At 43.0% G+C, this 18780-nt stretch overlaps 1 protein-coding gene across 1 annotated transcript in view; it reads right to left on the reverse strand.

The window, feature by feature from the left end:
- Window positions 1-15625, reverse strand: part of STAC (SH3 and cysteine rich domain) — a 108537-nt gene extending 92912 nt beyond the window's left edge. Inside the window, exon 1 of the mRNA XM_065399811.1 lies at window positions 15509-15625. Within this exon, the coding sequence (XP_065255883.1) occupies window positions 15509-15625 (117 nt within the window). The remainder of the gene's footprint in view (window positions 1-15508) is intronic.
- Between the last annotated feature and the right edge of the window lie 3155 nt (window positions 15626-18780).

Consider the following 18780-nt stretch of genomic DNA (forward strand, 5'->3'; position numbering starts at 1 on the left):
TTATTACTGTGTAGGTACTGGTACAAGGTGGGTTTTTTTCTTTTCTTTTTGAGAATAAAGGGCCAGATCCCAGGCTGTTGTAAATCCATATAGATCTACTGAAGTCAACAGCACTGTGTTGATTTACACTAGCTGAGGGTCTGGCCATTGAGAATTTTATAAAAAAACAAAACTAAACAAACACACACAAAAACCAAGTAGGGGGCTACATTTTGCTCACCTTACTCTCCTGAGTAATCCTACTGGAGTCAAGATTCTACTAGTGTAAGGTGCCAAGCCTTTGACCCTACATAATATCTGTATACTGATGATGTGTGTGACATTATTTTCTACTTCAGGTGTACTTTGCCCATTATAAGTTAAAAATGAGTAATTAAACATAAGCCCCATATACACCTGTGCTTCATGACACCCTTCAGCTAAAGAACTCTGGCCCAGCTAAATCTGAAAACTTCCAGTGGATTTTATTTTGCTGATGAGTTTTTTTTTTTTAATCTTAGCCATTTTATAATATTCAAATGTCAGCCTGTTGAATCAATTATGAAAACGTATTTAGCATAGAGGCTGATACACATAACATCAGCACCAGATCCCACATATAATCTCATTTGAATTGTCTTAGAACATAAAAAGGAAGGTCCAGAAATCCCTGGGAGTTGTTACAGTTAATATGCTATCAGTGTTTCCACTCGTTAAGGGGTTAAGAACTTGCCTGTTAAAATTGCTTCAAATAAAAACATAACTGCTCAGTTTTGCAACCACACTGTCACTAGGCCAAATCCTGAGACCTTTGCTCATGGCTTACTCCCACTAACTTCAGCGGGAATTATGCCTGAGTAAGGACTTTAAGAAAAAAATAAACAGAACTAAACCCTAGAGTGAAAAAAAAATCCTTTTAGTATCTTTCATTGTTCATAAAAATAAGATCTTTGCACCAGGAAAAGGCCAGCTGTCTCAATGTACTTTCCCTTATCTGGATGATCTTAATTCCAGCTTCTTGATTTTTCACCATCTCTGTAAATCCTCTGCTTCTTCAGCACCAAATATAGGTGTATCTTGCATTTGTCTGTACTTCCTGCTTACTTTGCCTCTCACAGTCACTTGTTTTTATGTGTATTAGTTCTATCTAGGTTTCCTATTTACTTGCCGTGTGTTAAACTACGCTAGAGATGGACCTGAACCAAAATCTTGGAAACCCCCATGCTATGCAGAAGTTTGGAAACGGAGCCTGGATCTGCATTTTATGGCTGAATTATCCACCAGACCCCAGTATACAAATCTCTATTCCCCAGCCTACAACTGTTCTTTCCCATAAAACTGAAATCACACAGCCAAATACTGCAGCTTGTCTCCACCACTTTGTTTTAAGCTCTTATCAATGTGAAAATCTCTCTCCATTTTTGTTATCCTTTTCATAATTTTAAATGACTTTTAGGTGATCTCCAAGTCTCAGCTTCGTTTGCTCCTTTATCCTTCCTTCATAACTAAAATTCTTCCAACTTGATATCATATTTTCTGCCTTATGACCTACCCTCTTGAGAGTAATATCTTTCCTGATGTACTGTGGCCAATACCGAGCAAAGAGTTTTGGGGTGGGGTGGGGGGAGGAGGAAGTCTAGTGCTTCTTTATATAGCAAATGTGTCACCTTCTTAGTTTTATATCTACTGCATGGCTAATACAACCCTGCATCCGGTTTGCCTCTTTACTGCTACTGAGCCTTATGCTGATGGTTTGAATGATTTTTCCACAAAAGCTCCTATATCTGGTTCAGTGAGCTAGATGATTGTTCTATTAGTGAGCTAGATGATTGTTCTCTAGCTTAGTTTCTTGTTCCTAGACCAGTTAGCAAATAATTGACAAATGCAGGGTCACCTAAACAATTCAAAACCTTTCCAATCTGATTGCATATTCCTCACTATCTGGCCGGTCTCCAATTTTAGTATTGTCTGCCACTTGGAGATATCTATTTTTCAATTCCTGCTTCAAAATGGTTCAGAAGCTTGGAGTAGAAGTGCTGAAAACAAATCTTAGGGTTCCCCACATCAACCTATTTCCACTGCAGCAAGTTTTCATCTAAATTTGTATTTTGGCTCATCTGTATTGGGCCATCAGTAATGCTCAGTGCTCTACAAACATAGCCAATGTTCCACCCACAGGGGCTTTCAATCTAACTTGGTGGGGAATTATTATAATAATATAAATCCTGACACTTTATAGATATGTAAGAAGGCATAGTCACTGTGCCAAGGAGCTTACAGTGTAAATATATACAACAATATCTGATAAATTCACTTATCCCATGACTGCACTTTATCATATACCCTTGACTGCCTCACTTGCCCTCTGGCCACTAATTCATCTCTTTGGTGTTTATTCTAAGTAGAGCTGTCCAAAACTGGTTCATGGGAAATTGTGATATTTCAACATTTGTTTTCATTCTGATTTGGAACAAAAGCATTCTTTAGAAAATTTCCTTTGAACTAAAAGGTCCGTACATTTTTAATTTGGGAAATTCTAATGTTTGAGAGAAAATCTGCTCTCTGGACCCAGTAGCTGCTGACTGAAATTAACAGGATTGTCAGTTTCACACTGCCCATCACTGAATAGCAGGGGTGAAACTGACAAAATTCATGTCAATTTCAGTCAGCAGGTGCCAGGGCTTCCCAGGATTGAGGGTCTGGGAGGGTCCCACCACACAGACTGCCCTGGGGACAAGGACCCCAAGGCTGCCAGACTGCTGGGCCTACTGCCTGTCCAGGCTCTGTGGTGCTTGGGGCAGCTAGCTTACCATTTGGTGTCAGACAGCCTGGGGAGTCAGCTGGCCTGGGAGTCTAGAAGCACTAGGCTCCCCAGTCCCTGGGCAGGCTGCCGGCTCTCAGAAAACACATGTTTTTCTCCAGTGAAGACGTAGCTCAAGTGTTAGACTAGTAACAGCTTTTTTGTAAACATTTCACAGCTTCCATGTCCATTATCATGCAGCTCTGCAGGGTTAAAAATGTGGAGTTTTACTTCACAGAGTGGGGAGATTCTGAGTTTCTTAGTGAGTCACACGTAAGGATAGGATGCTCAACCAGTGCACCAGAGACCTGACCCAGCAAAGCAGTTAAGGACATGTACGACTTTAAGCATGTGAGTAATCCCATTGAAGTCAATAGGGCTACTCAAATCCTTAACGTTACACACAAGCTTGAGCACTTCGCTCGGCCCAAAGACAAGGAGGGAATACCAAGCACTCAGACTGTCATGGTCAGAGGTGCATAAATGAGTGAGAAATTAATCAATAGCAAAACACCCATTGACTTCAATGTGGAGAGGATTTTACTCAGGATATTTTGGGCAGAGGTGGGCAAACCTTTTGGCCTGAGGGCCATGTCGAGGTATGGAAATTGTATGGTGGGCTATGGATGTTCATGAAATTGGGGGTGGGAGGGGTTAGGAGGGGGTGAGGGTTCCGGCTGGAGGTACAGGCTCTGGGGTGGGGCCAGAAATGAGGAGTTCAGGGTGCGGGAAGGGGCTCCGGGTTGGGGTGGGGCTGAGGATGAGAGGTTTGGGGTGCAGGAGGGAGCTCCAGGCTGGGACCAATGGGTTCAGAGGGTGGGAGGGGGATCAGGGATGGGGCAGGCTGTTCAGGCACAGAGGGGGTGAGGGCTCTAGGGTTGGGCTGGAGATGAGGGGTTTGGGGTACAAGAGGGGGATCTGGGCTGGGATTGAGGGGTTTGTAGGGTGGGAGGGATCAGGGTTGTGGCAGGGGATTGGGGCATGGGGGGGGGGATCAGGGGTGCAGGCTCCGGGTGGCGCTTACCTGCGGGGGCGGCGGCTATGGACAGGGCAGCTCACAGAACTGCCTGGCCACGCCTCCACATACTACGTAGGAGCCGGAGGGGGGTCATGCCGGCTGCTTCCTGGGAGCCATGTGGAGCAGGGCAAGCCTCCGACCCCACTCCCTGGCTGGAGCGCCGGAGTGGGGCAAACCCCCGACCTCACTTCCTGGCAGGAGCTGAGGGCCGGATTAAATGGTCTGACGGGCCGGATGTGGCCCCCGTGCCGTAGTTTGCCCACCTCTGTTCTAGAGGGTTGCATAGAAGGAACCTAGGCAGCCAGAGGCAGAAATGAGAGAGAGACGTGGTCAGGGCAGAGCTATGTCCTGACCCTCGAGGTGCTGAAAGAGTACGAACTTGATGCGAGTGAGGATTCTGCTCCTCTGCCAGTTTGCTATGAAGCACCTTACTCTACCCTCCTCCTATTCCATGACCCTTTCCCCTTAGCCATTCATCGCCATCTCTGCTGAAATCTTTTTGGAATATTTAAATGAACAACAGCCCTTAAATTTCATTTATCTATCATGGCAGAAATAGCTTCAAAAACCTCCAGCTGAGGAATTAAGCATGAACTCTCCGCTAGCTGTCATTCAAACTACACTGTACCATTTTCCAATCCTCGGGAATCCTTCTTGAATCTAGTTAGCTTTTAAAAAATACATATTAAAGGCTCCCAAGATTTTCACACGCTCTTCTTTTAGGCTTTGTGCTATCTACACCTGGTCCTTTCTCTACATAACAAATAATAAGCTATTGTACTGTACCTAGCTGCAATGGAATGATTTAACAAATAACAATGTTGACAGCAAGATTGTCAAAACTGGACTTCTAAAGTCAGGTTCTTGCATTCGCAACTAGGCACTGTAACAAGTGGCTTGATCTTCAAGAGTGCTTGGCCCCCAGTAGCTCCCAATGACTTCAGCACAGGCATTGACAGTACAATGCTGTGTGCTCAGTACTTGAAAAATCAGGCTGATTACGTAGACCAGGAAGGAGCAGAGGCCTGCTGTCCTCTGAAGAGACTGGAGGTGAGGATAAAGGCAACCAGCACTTCCACCCCGAAGGCCACAGAAAGGTATAAGGGAGGAGGAGAGGAAACAAAAGGTTGATTTGGAATGATGCCCAAATGACTGAATCCGGGTTTGTAGCAGGGCTTGTGCCATACTCTCAGGTTGGTTATGAACCTGAGATGGCACTTTTCTGAGCTTAACACAATATGGTCATAGAGCCAAATTCTCTGCTGACAAAGTGGCATAGATCCAGAAACAGATCTGTGTTAACTGCTCTTGGGAGTCAAATGATGGCTATAATACTGGACAACAAGTGCAATGTTTATTACTTTGTGTTGGGTCAATTATTTCCTAACTGTAGTCCTGCTTTTCACATACTGGGGAGGCTACCAGTTTTATTGACCATGAGGTATGATACCTTGGGGAAGGGGATCTTTTCAGGGGCTCGGCAGTTGTTGGTGGAGAATAAACTGTGGGCCCCCATGGTTATTGCTTTTGGTGGAGTATATTTGTTATAAATTGCTTACATTCCCAGAAAGAGTTAGCTTAATTTTATTACCTTCTTTTTTCAAGAGGTCTGAATTTCTACACTCTTGTATGGATTGTGGGACTAGCTAACTCCTGTGGACTGAGTCTCCCAAACTGCGTTCTCTGCGTAGTGCAGCTCCGAGAAGGACGGGGCTGTTCCATTTTTTAAAACTTGCCATCGGTTCCTGAGCCTTTTGTGGCAAGGCCTTAATTTATCTATATTAGAGCAGCTCTGGTGGAGCTGTTGCCATCAATTCCCCCTTTGATGATCTCTAAATAATCATTTGTCAGAGGTCTGTGCCATGTGTCACTTAGACCAGGTGGGAATCACTGCAAAAGTAATAATTATAGTCTACACGCTAGTGGATTTGCTGACACAATAAGTCTGAAAGAAAATCCCACCCAGCAATTACACTAGCCAGTTCCCCACTGGATGAGGTCCCTCCTGGCCAGCTTGGGGGCACATCAGAAAGCTTGTACGGCCACTACCCATACTGTACCTATTCTGTTAACATACAAATAACTTTGGTCCTGAGGGTTGCAAATTTGGAACGCTTTCACAATCACAATGGTCACTTAAATAAATAAATTCCACGTAATGTGCAGGGATTCCTGGCCTGTAGTTGTAGCACTCTGCACTACCTTGGGGAGACTTGGGTTTGATTTCTGTTTTTTTTTATTCCTGTGCTTGAACAGGCAGGGGCTGTGAATGCCTGGGTGGGCAGTGCATTTAAACTCAAAGGGAGGAAACATCCCCTTCAGTCCCATTACTTACTGCCTACCAAGGCCCAAATGCCAGGAAGATACCGCACATGAGGAGGAAAGAGATCCATTTTGTTAGCATACCTAACATTTTCTATGGCCTGCTTGCCAAAGTTCCATTTTCCTGTTGAAAATAAGGTATAATACAAAAAAGAAAACAACATGAAGTTATACCAAGAGAGAAACAAATTTACATCCAAACACGGTGGACAGTTTGTGATGCTTAACATTCCAGGGCAAATAAAAGGGAGCACATAGCAGGCCGTAGAGGAGCAGCAGCAGTGTATTTCTTGTAAAGAAAGCAGTCATGACTCATTTATAGAGGAAATGGAGGGTCAAGCCTCTGGAGTTTGCTTTACTGCAGCAATACTTACGGCTTGAGCTCCACAGTTCTAGCAGAACTTATAAACCAACTCCCTCCCACGCTAAAGGATTATCATCCATTTTCATTATAGGCAACTTTTAACTTGACTAGGCTTGACCCTGGACGTTTTGTATGAACAGAAAATCTAAGGTCTGGCTCTGGCTTCTGTGATGAAAGCACTTGGGTAGCTGAGGAACAGAGAGGAGATTGAAGAAGACTGGAAGGCAGAGATTAAGTGAATGACTGTTCATCTAGACCCATGCAACGCCTATGAGAAATAAGTATATTTGTCATTAGGACCAACTACTGAAGATAGATTTAACTGCTGCCAAAGTGTCCTCTATGCCCATATTTCATTAAACTGTTGTATGATTCATCGAGCACCTTGGATAGAGTCATATTTCTTTCTGTTTTTGTCATCAATGCATAATTTTCCACTAGAGCTGGCCAGAAAACAACAATTCTGTTTTGTGAAAAATTCTGGGGTTTCAAACTTTGTTTTTATTGTGATGTGAAATGAAGCCAGAACCTTTCAAAAAAATACCAAGTGCAACAGACTGACTTTATAGCTTGCTAGTTAAGGCATTCAATTAGGATGTTAGAATCACAGAATCATAGAACTGGAATGGATCTTGAGAGGTCATCCAGTCCAGTCCCCTGCACTCAAGGTTCAAGTCTCTGCTCTGAATCAGGCAGAGTCGGGACTTCAATCATGATCTCCCACATCCCAGGTGAGTGCCTAAAAGACCAGGGAGACCAGCTGAGATCTCACCAGCACCTTGTACAAAGGTAATAATATGTCCTTATCTTTATTGGAAATACCTCACCTAATGCATCCTAGGATTGCACTAGCCTTTTCCCTGGCTGCATCACATTGGCAGCTCATAGTCATCCTGTGATCAACCAATACACCCAGGTCTTTTCCCACCTCTGTTGCTTCCAACTGGTAAGTCCCCAGCTTATAGCAAAATTTGTTGTTAGTCCTTAAGTGCATGATCTTGTACTTTGCGCTATTAAATTTCATCCCATTTCTATTACTCCAGATATGGACAATCCTTGAAAACTGGGGTAATACAAATGGGATGAAATTTAGATTTCCGAGTCTCTCACAATAAAGACCAGTTTCTCTCTCAGGTAGACCATGTAATTCTACTGAAGTGAATGGAATCTCACTAAAGTAACTGAGATGAGAACCTGGCCCTAAAACCCTATTCAACATCATTTGCTATAGGTACACCTACTGGCGTTTGCTCTGTCCAATGAACCATAGCCCTATATTTCTTTGTCTTATTCTGAGAGATGGCTGAAAAAAAAGGATTATTTTCTGTATGTGGAATTTATAAGTCTAAAGTGTGCCAGTGTGTAGCATTTTGCTCCTATCTGAACCAAATCTAATTGGCATGTACTGAAGGTCAGCTGTATTTTGCTTTCCATTCACAACAGTTGACTGCTAAAATGATCCTCATTAATAAAGCAATGCGTGTGTGGTGTTTTAATAATGCTCCCTTTCTAAATGCCATTTAGAAACTTATCTGTAGCAAGAAAACTTACTGAGCTGTCACCGACACTCATCTACAGGACTCACTTAGGAATTCCATTGGGAAGTCAAGCTCCCATGGCTGGGAAACAGCCCCATTATTACAATTGTTAATGAAACAGCGACAGTGTGACTGATCAATGACAAAAGCCTAAATGATAGGAATTCAGTTTGATAAGGTCTGGCACAGCACTACAGTTGGTTAAAAAGCAGATCAACTGTGAAATGACCTATATACAATAAGAAAACTTTGCAGCCTAAACAGGGGGAATGATTGCACATGAATTTAGACGCAATAGCTTCATTTCTCTAAACAGATTTGCAAACTGTTTACAGTGTCTGAACGCTCAATGCCAACATCACAAGAACTTCATTTTATATTCATCACAGAAATGGATTGGAGGTTTTCAGAGCTGAATACCCAGCCAAGGGTCCTTGGTCTCCTATTACACTAGTGTAAGTATTGATGCTCAGTGGAGTCACTCCTAATATATGCCAATGTAAAAGGAAAATCAGCCCCATTGTTTATTCCAGTCATTCAGTGCAGATTGTCATTTTCAAAAGTTGGATACCTGTGATGCCACACCTGCAAAATCGACTCATGCATCAATTGGAAATGGACTTTCAAAGGCATGAAATGGATAATTCCTTGCCCCAAATGGCTGGTTAGGTATGTTCACTATTGCCCCTTTTGCATGAATGCCCATTTGTATGTGCATATGCAAGTTTTGTGCATGGGGTAGGTGCACTCGCAAATCAAGTGAGCCCAACTCAGACACCCATAGCTGAAAAACTGGTCCAACATCTGAAGTATATCTGGGCAAACCAACCAGATTTTGCTCTATGAGCATTCACATGAAAAAAATGATAGCTTTCTACTTGCAAAAACTGCTTATTTTGTTTCAGTAAAATATTGCTTCTCTTTTGGCAAATCTGTTGTTATTGCTGGCACTGAGTTTTTTTTCACAGAAGGCTAGAGTCAAGTCATTACTAGCCGGTGCTAACTCAGATATGCATCAAGAGACAGTAGGCATTTTTCTTTACTCTGGATTGCAGGGTGGGTAGGTGAAAGGAGAATAAACAGATTGACTTCCCATTTTACTTCGGATATTCTGATGCCCCAGAAGGAGCCACAAACCTAATTATAGAGAGAGAAAATAATGCAGTCCCTGAATATTTGGTCAGCAGGTGAATAGGTGAGAGGTAAGAAAGAAAAGGACAAAGACAAAAGAAATATATATATATATCAGTAGAGGGGAACCAAAAATGTAGTTATTCATAGAGATAGAACACCACTGTCTTGCCTGCAATTAAAATTTCTTCTGTATTCTTTTATTAAAATACTCCCCCAAATAAATGTGTTAGCCCAATACCTTAGCTCATTTTTTACCCTTAGCACTACCAACTTTAATTCCTTCACAATTTGTACTCACCATTTTATGAAGTGGCATGTAAAGCACCTGTGGGGAAGAACAGGAAATGACTTTTTTTTCCTTAGGTTTTCTTTTTAAGTTGTTTTTTATATTCCCTTGAAGACAATCATAGTAGCAGTTTGCATATTAGATATTTATTCAGTAGTGTGGAGGGGGGAACAATAACTGTATGCTATATTACCTGCCCTTTTAAAATATTCATTGACCAGTAACCTATCCCTCATCTATGAAGCTTCATAAAGTATTAACTCTTTATGCAGGAGAGATCTCGATTAAACACCGTAGACCAAATCCTGCAAGATTAAAACCATGCGCAATCCTATTAACATCAATAGGGTTGCAAGCCATTTAAGTCAGCTCAGAATTTGCTACTGACATCTTTGTTTAGAAACATTATTTAGTCATATTATTACTTGTATATGGCCCACCGTGTGGTAAGTAGTGGGTTCTGGATTGCTACTGTAGAAACCGGTACGAAGACCAGATCCCTCTCTGGAAGATTCATTGTACTAAAAAGGTAGATTTTTAGTATCTTCCATTACATGTCAGTTATGCTGATACATAGAGAGTGCATAAATGTGCTGTATATCTTTAATTGCTGTCACTAACCTGGGAGAGAATTGTCTTTATTTACCTGTGAGCTAGTCACTGGCTACGCAGTAGACAGTAGTTTTGGCCTGTGTAAATCGCTTGTACTTCTCTGACTCTTTAGCCCAATGCCAAATTGATTTAAAGCACTAGCTATTCAAAGCAACAATTCTTAGATATTCCAAACACCTAGATCTCTACAATGCCAGCGGTTCAATGTGCAAGTCAATTTGGGGTTGTTATGCAAATATTTCAGCTACGGAGCACATTCAAAGGTGTGTGACTCTCATAACAGACCTGTACTTTACAAAAGTGGATGGAAATGGGCATACCTATGAAAGAATGAAACTTGAACAGTGTAGAAAACTTGACTAATCATAGTAGAAGTCAAGATGTGGATTCAGTTTTCTACATTTGTAGATGTAGGATTCAGTTAGGAAAGTTCCACTGAATTCAATAGGGACAGAACTAATCAGTGTCTATACCAATAACTCTAAAAAATCTATAGCATTTAATGGAGAATTATCTCCTTCTCGCAGGCTTTTCAATCATCCTATCAAACATTATAGCAGGGATTAGAATTCTTTATTGAATTCAATAACATGGTGCAAAAATTGAAATGTTATAATTTTCTATTACCTTCTATAGGATTTATCCAAAGGGGCCTAAAAGGCACAAGTAACCATAAGGGCTGGAACTAGAGGTGCTGGGGGTGCTGCCGCACCCCATCTTGAAGTGATTTCCATCATATGCAGGATCTACAGTTTGGTTAAATGGCTCTCAGCACCCCCACTGTACAAATTGTTCCAGCACCCCTGCAAGTGACAAGATCCCAGAGAAATAAATTCTCTTACAGAATACATTAGTCAATTCCTTCCTTTTTTTTAGGTGCGGAACTAGAGGACCCTACAAAAACTGGCCTTTTCCTTCTCACTAGATCTGCGGGGTCAAATACACAGGAGCCATAATTTACAAACATATGTACATAGTATAATTTATAATTATTACAAATTATTATTAATTTTGAACCCATTTAAGGTTCTTCTTATTATATATCTAAAGCACCCATTTCCATTGTACTTAGGTGCCAAATAAATGCTTGTAATACCTAATAAATTACTATTATTATCACAGTATTTCTAACCATTCAAGCTGCAGACTTTTGAACACAGCAGGAATTTATATTCTGTTACAAGCAGGCCTAGTTATATTTATTGCCCTTTGAATACACATCTGAAATAACAATATCTACAGTATACTGTTCCTTCAGGTAGCTCATACATTAAATTAAGGGCAGATAATCTGAAAACTTGTGTTTATATAGAGTAAAGCAAACATATTACAGAATTCCTTAACATAAAGTCGTATGTTCTATGCACGTGTTTGTTGGTTTATATTAGGGGCTATACAATGTTTCATGTATTCAAATGCAATGACCCAAAGTGTAAAGGATCATTGACAGCATGGTTGAGAGGAATGAGGCTTGATCTACATTTAAAATTTAGGTTGACATTGCTACACTGCTTAGGGGGTGTGAAAAATCCAACAGGTTTAAATGCAGCTAAATCAATGGATCCAACAGGTGTAGATGCAGCAAAATCAATGGAAGAATATTTGCATTGACCTAGCTACCATTGCTCGCGATGGTGGTGTTCTTATACCAACAGAAAAACCCTGTCCGTCAGTGTAAACTGCATCTGCACTATGGGGTTATACGATGCCATAGCTATGCCTCTATAGTCCCCATAGTGTAGACGTGGCCTGAGTGTGGTGCTGGGAGTTAGATTCTCCTGAATTTTCTGGGCAACATTCAGACCTCATTTAAATGCATCTCCAGCTGTGTGTCCTTGAACATATCATTTAAGGTTTGATTCAAATACACTTACCCATGCTGAATTGTACCTTACTCTGTGAGCAGTTCCACTGAAACCAATCATTAAGGTGCTAGTCAGTATGAGTGAGGGTTATCAGAATCTTGTACTTATCCTTTCTGTGTATCAGTTTCCTCATCTGTAAAATGGAGTTCACAATACTTACCCAGCCAATGCAGGGTTTGTGAGGATTACTTGATATTTTTACATGGCATTGCAGTTTACTATTAAGTGGGATATACTTCCATATAAGGAATGTGATTCAATTATGAGAGGCTGTCCAATTAGAAATGCCTGATAAACATCTTTGAAGACACTTGCACAAAACTGCATGGCAACAAAGTTAGGTTTTCACCAACCACTCACTTCCTGCCTGCTAGATCCCTCCAAATTTCAGCTGCTTTTCTGATAGCCTGAAATTGTGCATCTCAAAACATGCTAGTCAGGTATTGCAGTATTGCTTGGCTGTCATCTTTTTGAATACAACAGTTTGTGTATGCACATTTCAAGCCGGCTTTCTGAAATATGGCCCCATGAGTCTTTATTCCTCAGAAGTTTTTATACTGCTGAAGAGCTCCCTGTTCATCTTTAAAGTGGCTTTTTCTATACAATGGAGAATACAATGTCCTTTCTGATTGCATATAAAATAAATACTCAAAACATAAATATACACATTACATGTGTTGAAGTTTTTATATGCAAATAATAGCATTGACTGATCAAAACTGCACAGACATCCAGGCCTTTTGCTTGTTCATATGTGGTGTGAGACTGGCAAAGCTAATGATTATTGTTCGACTATAAGTCATTTAGCAGTATCATGACCTCTTGCCAGATGAGCCTAACTCCCATTGGCATTACTGGGAGTAGTATGGATGTATGACCAGGAGACGAATAATTTTACAGGTAATATTTTGCTTGATCTGATTGTAGGATTAAAATTAGTCCATTTTTGTTGTGCAGAAAGCATTTTTAACTTATCCAAGACGCATTTCATGCACACAGTAGTAGCAACGTCTGATTAGATGAATGGAACCTAAAGTTTTATAACTTTTTGCTTGGCCCTGCCTGAGGACAGTATCATACAACACAAGGAGCCATGGCCCAGCACACACCTTTATGCACCTCACCTTCATGCAACTCATCTGTCCATGGGGTAGAGTGCTGAGTGTCTCCTGTGAGGCACTTTCAATTCCCACGGACTTCTCGGGGAGACAAGGTTGCTCAATACCTACCAGGTAGGTCCTGGTGGAGCTGGGCCCTCAGTGAATAACTGTCTCTTTTTTCATCTCCTCTAAAAATGTGTCTGTGTTCTACAGTGATGTCCCAAAGCCCTACAGTTCACAATAGTATTGAGTCATTATTGCAGAATATTGATGGTGCAGGGTTTTTTCTTTTAAATATAAAGGTGCGCCTTTACTTAAAGAATTCTCTAATTCTCTTCCTTGTGGTACCAAAGAACACTCTCAGCATGGCCTAAAGCATAGGTGCTGACTCTATGGGTGCACCCACGGAAAAAAATAGTGGGTGCTTAGCACCCATCAGCAGCCAGCCCCCCGGCGCCTCCCGTTCACTGGTGCCCCACCGATCAACTCCTCCCCCTCCCTCCCAGCACCTCCCACCCACCGCAATCAGCTGTTCTGCGGCGTACAGGAGGCACTGGGAGGGAGGGGGAGGAGTGGGGATGGGGAGCGCTTAGGGGAGGAGGTGGAACTGGGTGGGAAGAGGCAGGGTGGGGGTGAAGTGGGGACAGAACATGGACGGGAAGAGGCGGGGGTGAGGGTTTGGGGGGGAGGGGTGGGGGCAGAGCCTGGTGTGGAGCAGAGGGTTGAGCATCCCCGGGGCCCGGAGGAAGCTGGTACCTGTGAAAGAACTGCGGCGTATTATACTGTTACTACAGTGCTTAGGTCATTATTGTGGAATTCTGTGATATACTAGAATATATGTATACTGTGGGCTAAAGCAGCCATTTGACTTAAATCCAGATACAATGTGCCCCTTATCAGCTAAACCAGGAGTGGGCAAACTACAGCCTGGGGGCCGCATCCAGCCCTTCAGATGTTTTAATCTGGCCCTCGAGCTCCCGCCAGGGAGCGGGGTCGGGGGCTTGCCCTGCTCTATGTGTGCTGTGGCTCCGTGCAGCTCCTGGAAGCAGCAGCATGTCCCCCCTCCGGCTCCGACACATAGGGGCAGCCAGGGGGCTCCACATGCTGCCCCCGCCCCAAGCTCTGCCTCCACAGCTCCCATTGGCCGGGAACTGTGGCCAATGGGAGCAGCCTGGCCGCACCTCCATGTAGGAGCCGGAGGGGGGACATGCCACTGCTTCCAGGAGCTGCTTGAGATAAGCACCAACCAGAGCCTGACCTCCTCCCGCGTCCCAACGCCCTGCCCCAGCCCTGATCCCCCTCCTGCCCTCTGAACCCCTCGATCCCAGCCTGGAGCACCCTCCTGCACCCCCAACCTGTCATTCCCAGCCCCATCCCAGAGCCCACACTCCTAGCTGGAGTTGCACCCCCATCTGCACCCCAACCCCCTACCCCAGCCCGGAGCCCCCTCCCACGCCCTGAACTCCTCATTTCTGGCTCCACCCCAGAGCCTTTCACCCCCAGCTGGAGCCCTCACCTCCTCTCATACCCCAACCCCCAATTTCGTGAGCATTCATGCCCCGCCATACAATTTCCATACCCAGATGTGGCCCTTGGGCCAAAACATTTGCCCACCCCTGAGCTAAACTGCCATTAGGTCCTGTGGTTTCTAAATATCTATCCGGACATAAGCAGTTAGGGTCAGAGACCATCTTTTTGTGCTGTTTTTGTACAGCGCCTAGTACAATGAGGCCATGCCTGAGGCTCCCAGGCACAACTGCAATACCAATAAAAAAATAAATTGTGAGATAAATGGTGCAGAAGAGCACCATTTGGAAATCTGCTTTGTTTCATATACTTTTCTCTTCCTAATTATACACAGATCGAGCCAGAAACTTTTCGCAAGTACATCCATGAAACATTTAAGAGCACAGAAATTAGAGATGAGTGGCTGTTGTTGTTTTTTAGCAAGGTAAGTTGAGCCAGATAATTAAAAAGAGGCTGGGGGAAGAAAATCCTCTCTTATGGGTTTTCTTATGGGTAGGAATTCTTGCACCAAAATGACCACTCAGGCCCTATTTCAAATACTGATGTATTTAAAAGGGAATGCCCAAGTTCCCTGAAGCATCTGTCAGGAAATAACCCATGACTGTTTCCTGAACCTGCAACACATTCAGTCATTCCAGCCATGAACAAGTGAAAAACCTTGGACCTATTCTCATGCCAAGTATTAAAAAGTCTATTGAAAGGGATTGATTCCCCCTCCTCCTCAAGAAAAAGAAATCTCAAAACCATTTCTCCCCCTCAATTCAAACTCTAGGGGTCACCCAGATGAATGGCAAGAGTTCTGAAGTCTGGCCATTATAAACATGTAATAGGGTTAGAACATTATAAGCCATAACAATAATAAATCACTATTTTAAATCCTCGTTCAGAATTTCAACGTAAAAAAAATATACCTCCAGCACAGAGTAAAATTTGCTTTTTTTATATACCAAATGGATTAAATACCTTTGATTCCTGGCTGGTAGTAGATGCTGGAGAGGGGGGTTGATCTGTGTTCTCCAGTTCATTTTCTTTCTCCACATTATCCACACTGACTTCAGTAGTGTTGCTTGGAGGAATCATTTTACCTCTAAAATAATACTGTTGCTATCGGGAAGAGAGCTCCAGTTCTCTCCTGCTTTTGTTTGTTTAATTTGCTCTTTCTTCTCCGTTCCTTCAGAGCAAACACACTCCTCTCATTCTCAGTTTGGCTATATGTGAAGGCTAGAATTCTCTGGATTTTCTTTTTCTTCTCCTCTTCCTCCCTCCCTTCCCCTCCCACTGTAATTCTGCTGCAAGGGAAGTAAGTTATTGATGGTTCTGTGGGTCAGTTGTGTGTCTGCTTCTGTGTTTTTCTTGCTCCTTCTTCCCTCAGAGTGAAGCCTGGAGGTGTAGAACAGAGAGTCGTGACTGTCAGCCCAGTGATCAAATGGGAGTGAGCTGAAGCAGAAAGCCTGAGCGGCTCACACACATGGGGCACTGGAGGGAGGAGTTGTATTTCTAATGCCTTGAACGGCTTTGCAGGAGCATGTGCTGTCATAGTAGTGAAAGAAAGTAATGCACTCACACGCACGCAACTGCACACGAGGCTTGGAGGAGCTGTTTTACCTTTTAGTAAGGCTCAAGATACAGGAACGAGGCACCGTTTGAAGAAGTGCAGCTGCTCATTTATGTTCTTGTAAATCGTATGGTGTGTGCGTTAGGTGGATTCCAGAAACAAAGAGGAAAACATCCCCACCAAATAGGGACATTACAAACCAAAGCAAGCTGGCACTTTTAGACCAGGAAGTTTCCTCCCAAACTTCTTGCTAAAAGGGGACATGACAGGCACACAGAACCCCCCCGTATCACATGCCCCTGGGTAAATAGAAAATGTTGGCAAAACAGCATTGCCCTGAGTGAGGCACATGGAATCGAGCATGGCAGCAGCTGTTGAAAGGTCAAATGAAGCATCCGTGAGCTGCACAATTCCTACAGGTGGAGGTTGCCACGGTGATAATGCTAGATGAGTAACTAAATGGTGGTGTCCAGTGAACCAGTGGGAAATATCTCTCCACACAGCTGAGAATGGTGTTGCCACACCAGGATCCTTTGGGGGATGAGCCAGTGCTGGGGACTTTCACTTAGTTAGTGGATCAGATACTCAGGGTGTGTAAAAAAAAAGTGTCGCTGCATTGTCTTTCTGATTTACACCTGCTGAGGATTTGCCTCAGTACATTTACAAAGCTACTTACTCGCTGTTTCATCCTCTGTGCCCTCGCACACAAGGTTGTGTGTATAGCATGTTCTTTAAAGGGGATTCTATGGGGCATTTTTGCTTTTATTCATGCAGCGTTATTGTGGGACATGTCTCACCTCCTTTCCACACTGATTTACGGGCTAAGTGCCTTACAATCAATAGGATTTGAGAGTGCTTGGCTCCTGGCAGACAGGCTTACCATGTTGTAGGGTGAGCCCGTTCAGTTACACTGGTCTACAATTTTTGAGAAGTCGACTGCTTCAGAGATAAAATGTGCTATTTATTATGTATTTTGATGTGCTGAATTCAAAGATGACAATTAAAACAACTGATTGGCTACTGTTTCTAAGATATTTAAGTTTTTACATTTTATGTCTATGTATATTGTGTAGATAGTAGAGTTTTAATCATAAATTGTAAACCTAGGTCTTTTCATGTGTTTATGGTTGCTTTACATGATAATATTTCACCTGTCCTGTTTATGTAACACTTTAAAAATCAGCAAAAGGGTTATATAAATAAAATTTATTATGAAACAAAAGGCAAAAAACTATTATGTACATAGTTTAGTCCTATTCAGTGTCTACTCGGCGCTTCTTGGCTTGTCTCTTGTATTCATTAAATGGAGCATCTCTTGTCACTGTCCAGCAATAGTCTGCAAGCATTGATGGGCTCCATTTGCCCTGATTGCAACAATGGAGAAACGCTATGTCCTGGTGAAATCGCTCGCCGTGCTCGTCGCTCACTGCTCCGCAGTTCGGTGGAAAAAAATCTAGATGAGAGTGCAAAAAATGTATCTTTAGTGACATGTTGCAACCAAGGCTTTTGTATGCCTTGAGGAGGTTTTCCACCAACAACCTGTAGTTGTCTGCCTTGTTGTTTCCGAGAAAATTTATTGCCACTAACTGGAAGGCTTTCCATGCCGTCTTTTCCTTGCCACGCAGTGCATGGTCAAATGCATCATCTCGAAGAAGTTCACGAATCTGAGGACCAATAAAGACACCTTCCCTTTATCTTAGCTTCACTTAACCTTGGAAATTTTCCACGGAGGTACTTGAAAGCTGCTTGTGTTTTGTTAATGGCCTTGACAAAGTTCTTCATCAGACCCAGCTTGATGTGTAAGGGTGGTAACAAAATCTTCCTTGATTCAACAAGTGGTGGATGCTGAACACTTTTCCTCCCAGGCTCCAATGACTGTCGGAGTGGCCAATCTTTCTTGATGTAGTGGGAATCTCTTGCACGACTATCCCATTCGCAGAGAAAACAGCAGTACTTTGTGTATCCAGTCTGCAGACCAAGCAAGAGAGCAACAACCTTCAAATCGCCACAAAGCTGCCACTGATGTTGGTCATAGTTTATGCACCTCAAAAGTTGTTTCATGTTGTCATAGGTTTCCTTCATATGGACTGCATGACGAACTGGAATTGATGGCAAAACATTGCCATTATGCAGTAAAACAGCTTTAAGACTCGTCTTCGATGAATCAATGAACAGTCTCCACTCATCTGGATCGTGAACGATGTTGAGGGCTGCCATCACACCATCGATGTTGTTGCAGGCTACAAGATCACCTTCCATGAAGAAGAATGGGACAAGATCCTTTTGACGGTCACGGAACATGGAAACCCTAAATCACCTGCCAGGACATTCCACTGCTGTAGTCTGGAGCCCAACAGCTCTGCCTTACTCTTGGGTAGTTCCAAATCCCTGACAAGGTCATTCAATTCACCTTGTGTTATGAGGTGTGGTTCAGAGGAGGAGGATGGGAGAAAATGTGGGTCCTGTGACATTGATGGTTCAGGACCAGAAGTTTCATCCTCTTCCTCTTCCTCGTCTGACTCAAGTGAGAATGATTCTGGTGCATCAGGAACCGGCAGTCCTTCTCCGTGGGGTACTGGGCGTATAGCTGATGGAATGTTTGGATAATGCACAGTCCACTTTTTCTTCTTTGACACACCTTTCCCAACTGGAGGCACCATGCAGAAGTAACAATTGCTGG

Source organism: Emys orbicularis, chromosome 2, assembly GCF_028017835.1.
Source record: "Emys orbicularis isolate rEmyOrb1 chromosome 2, rEmyOrb1.hap1, whole genome shotgun sequence".
Lineage (NCBI taxonomy): Eukaryota > Metazoa > Chordata > Testudines > Emydidae > Emys > Emys orbicularis.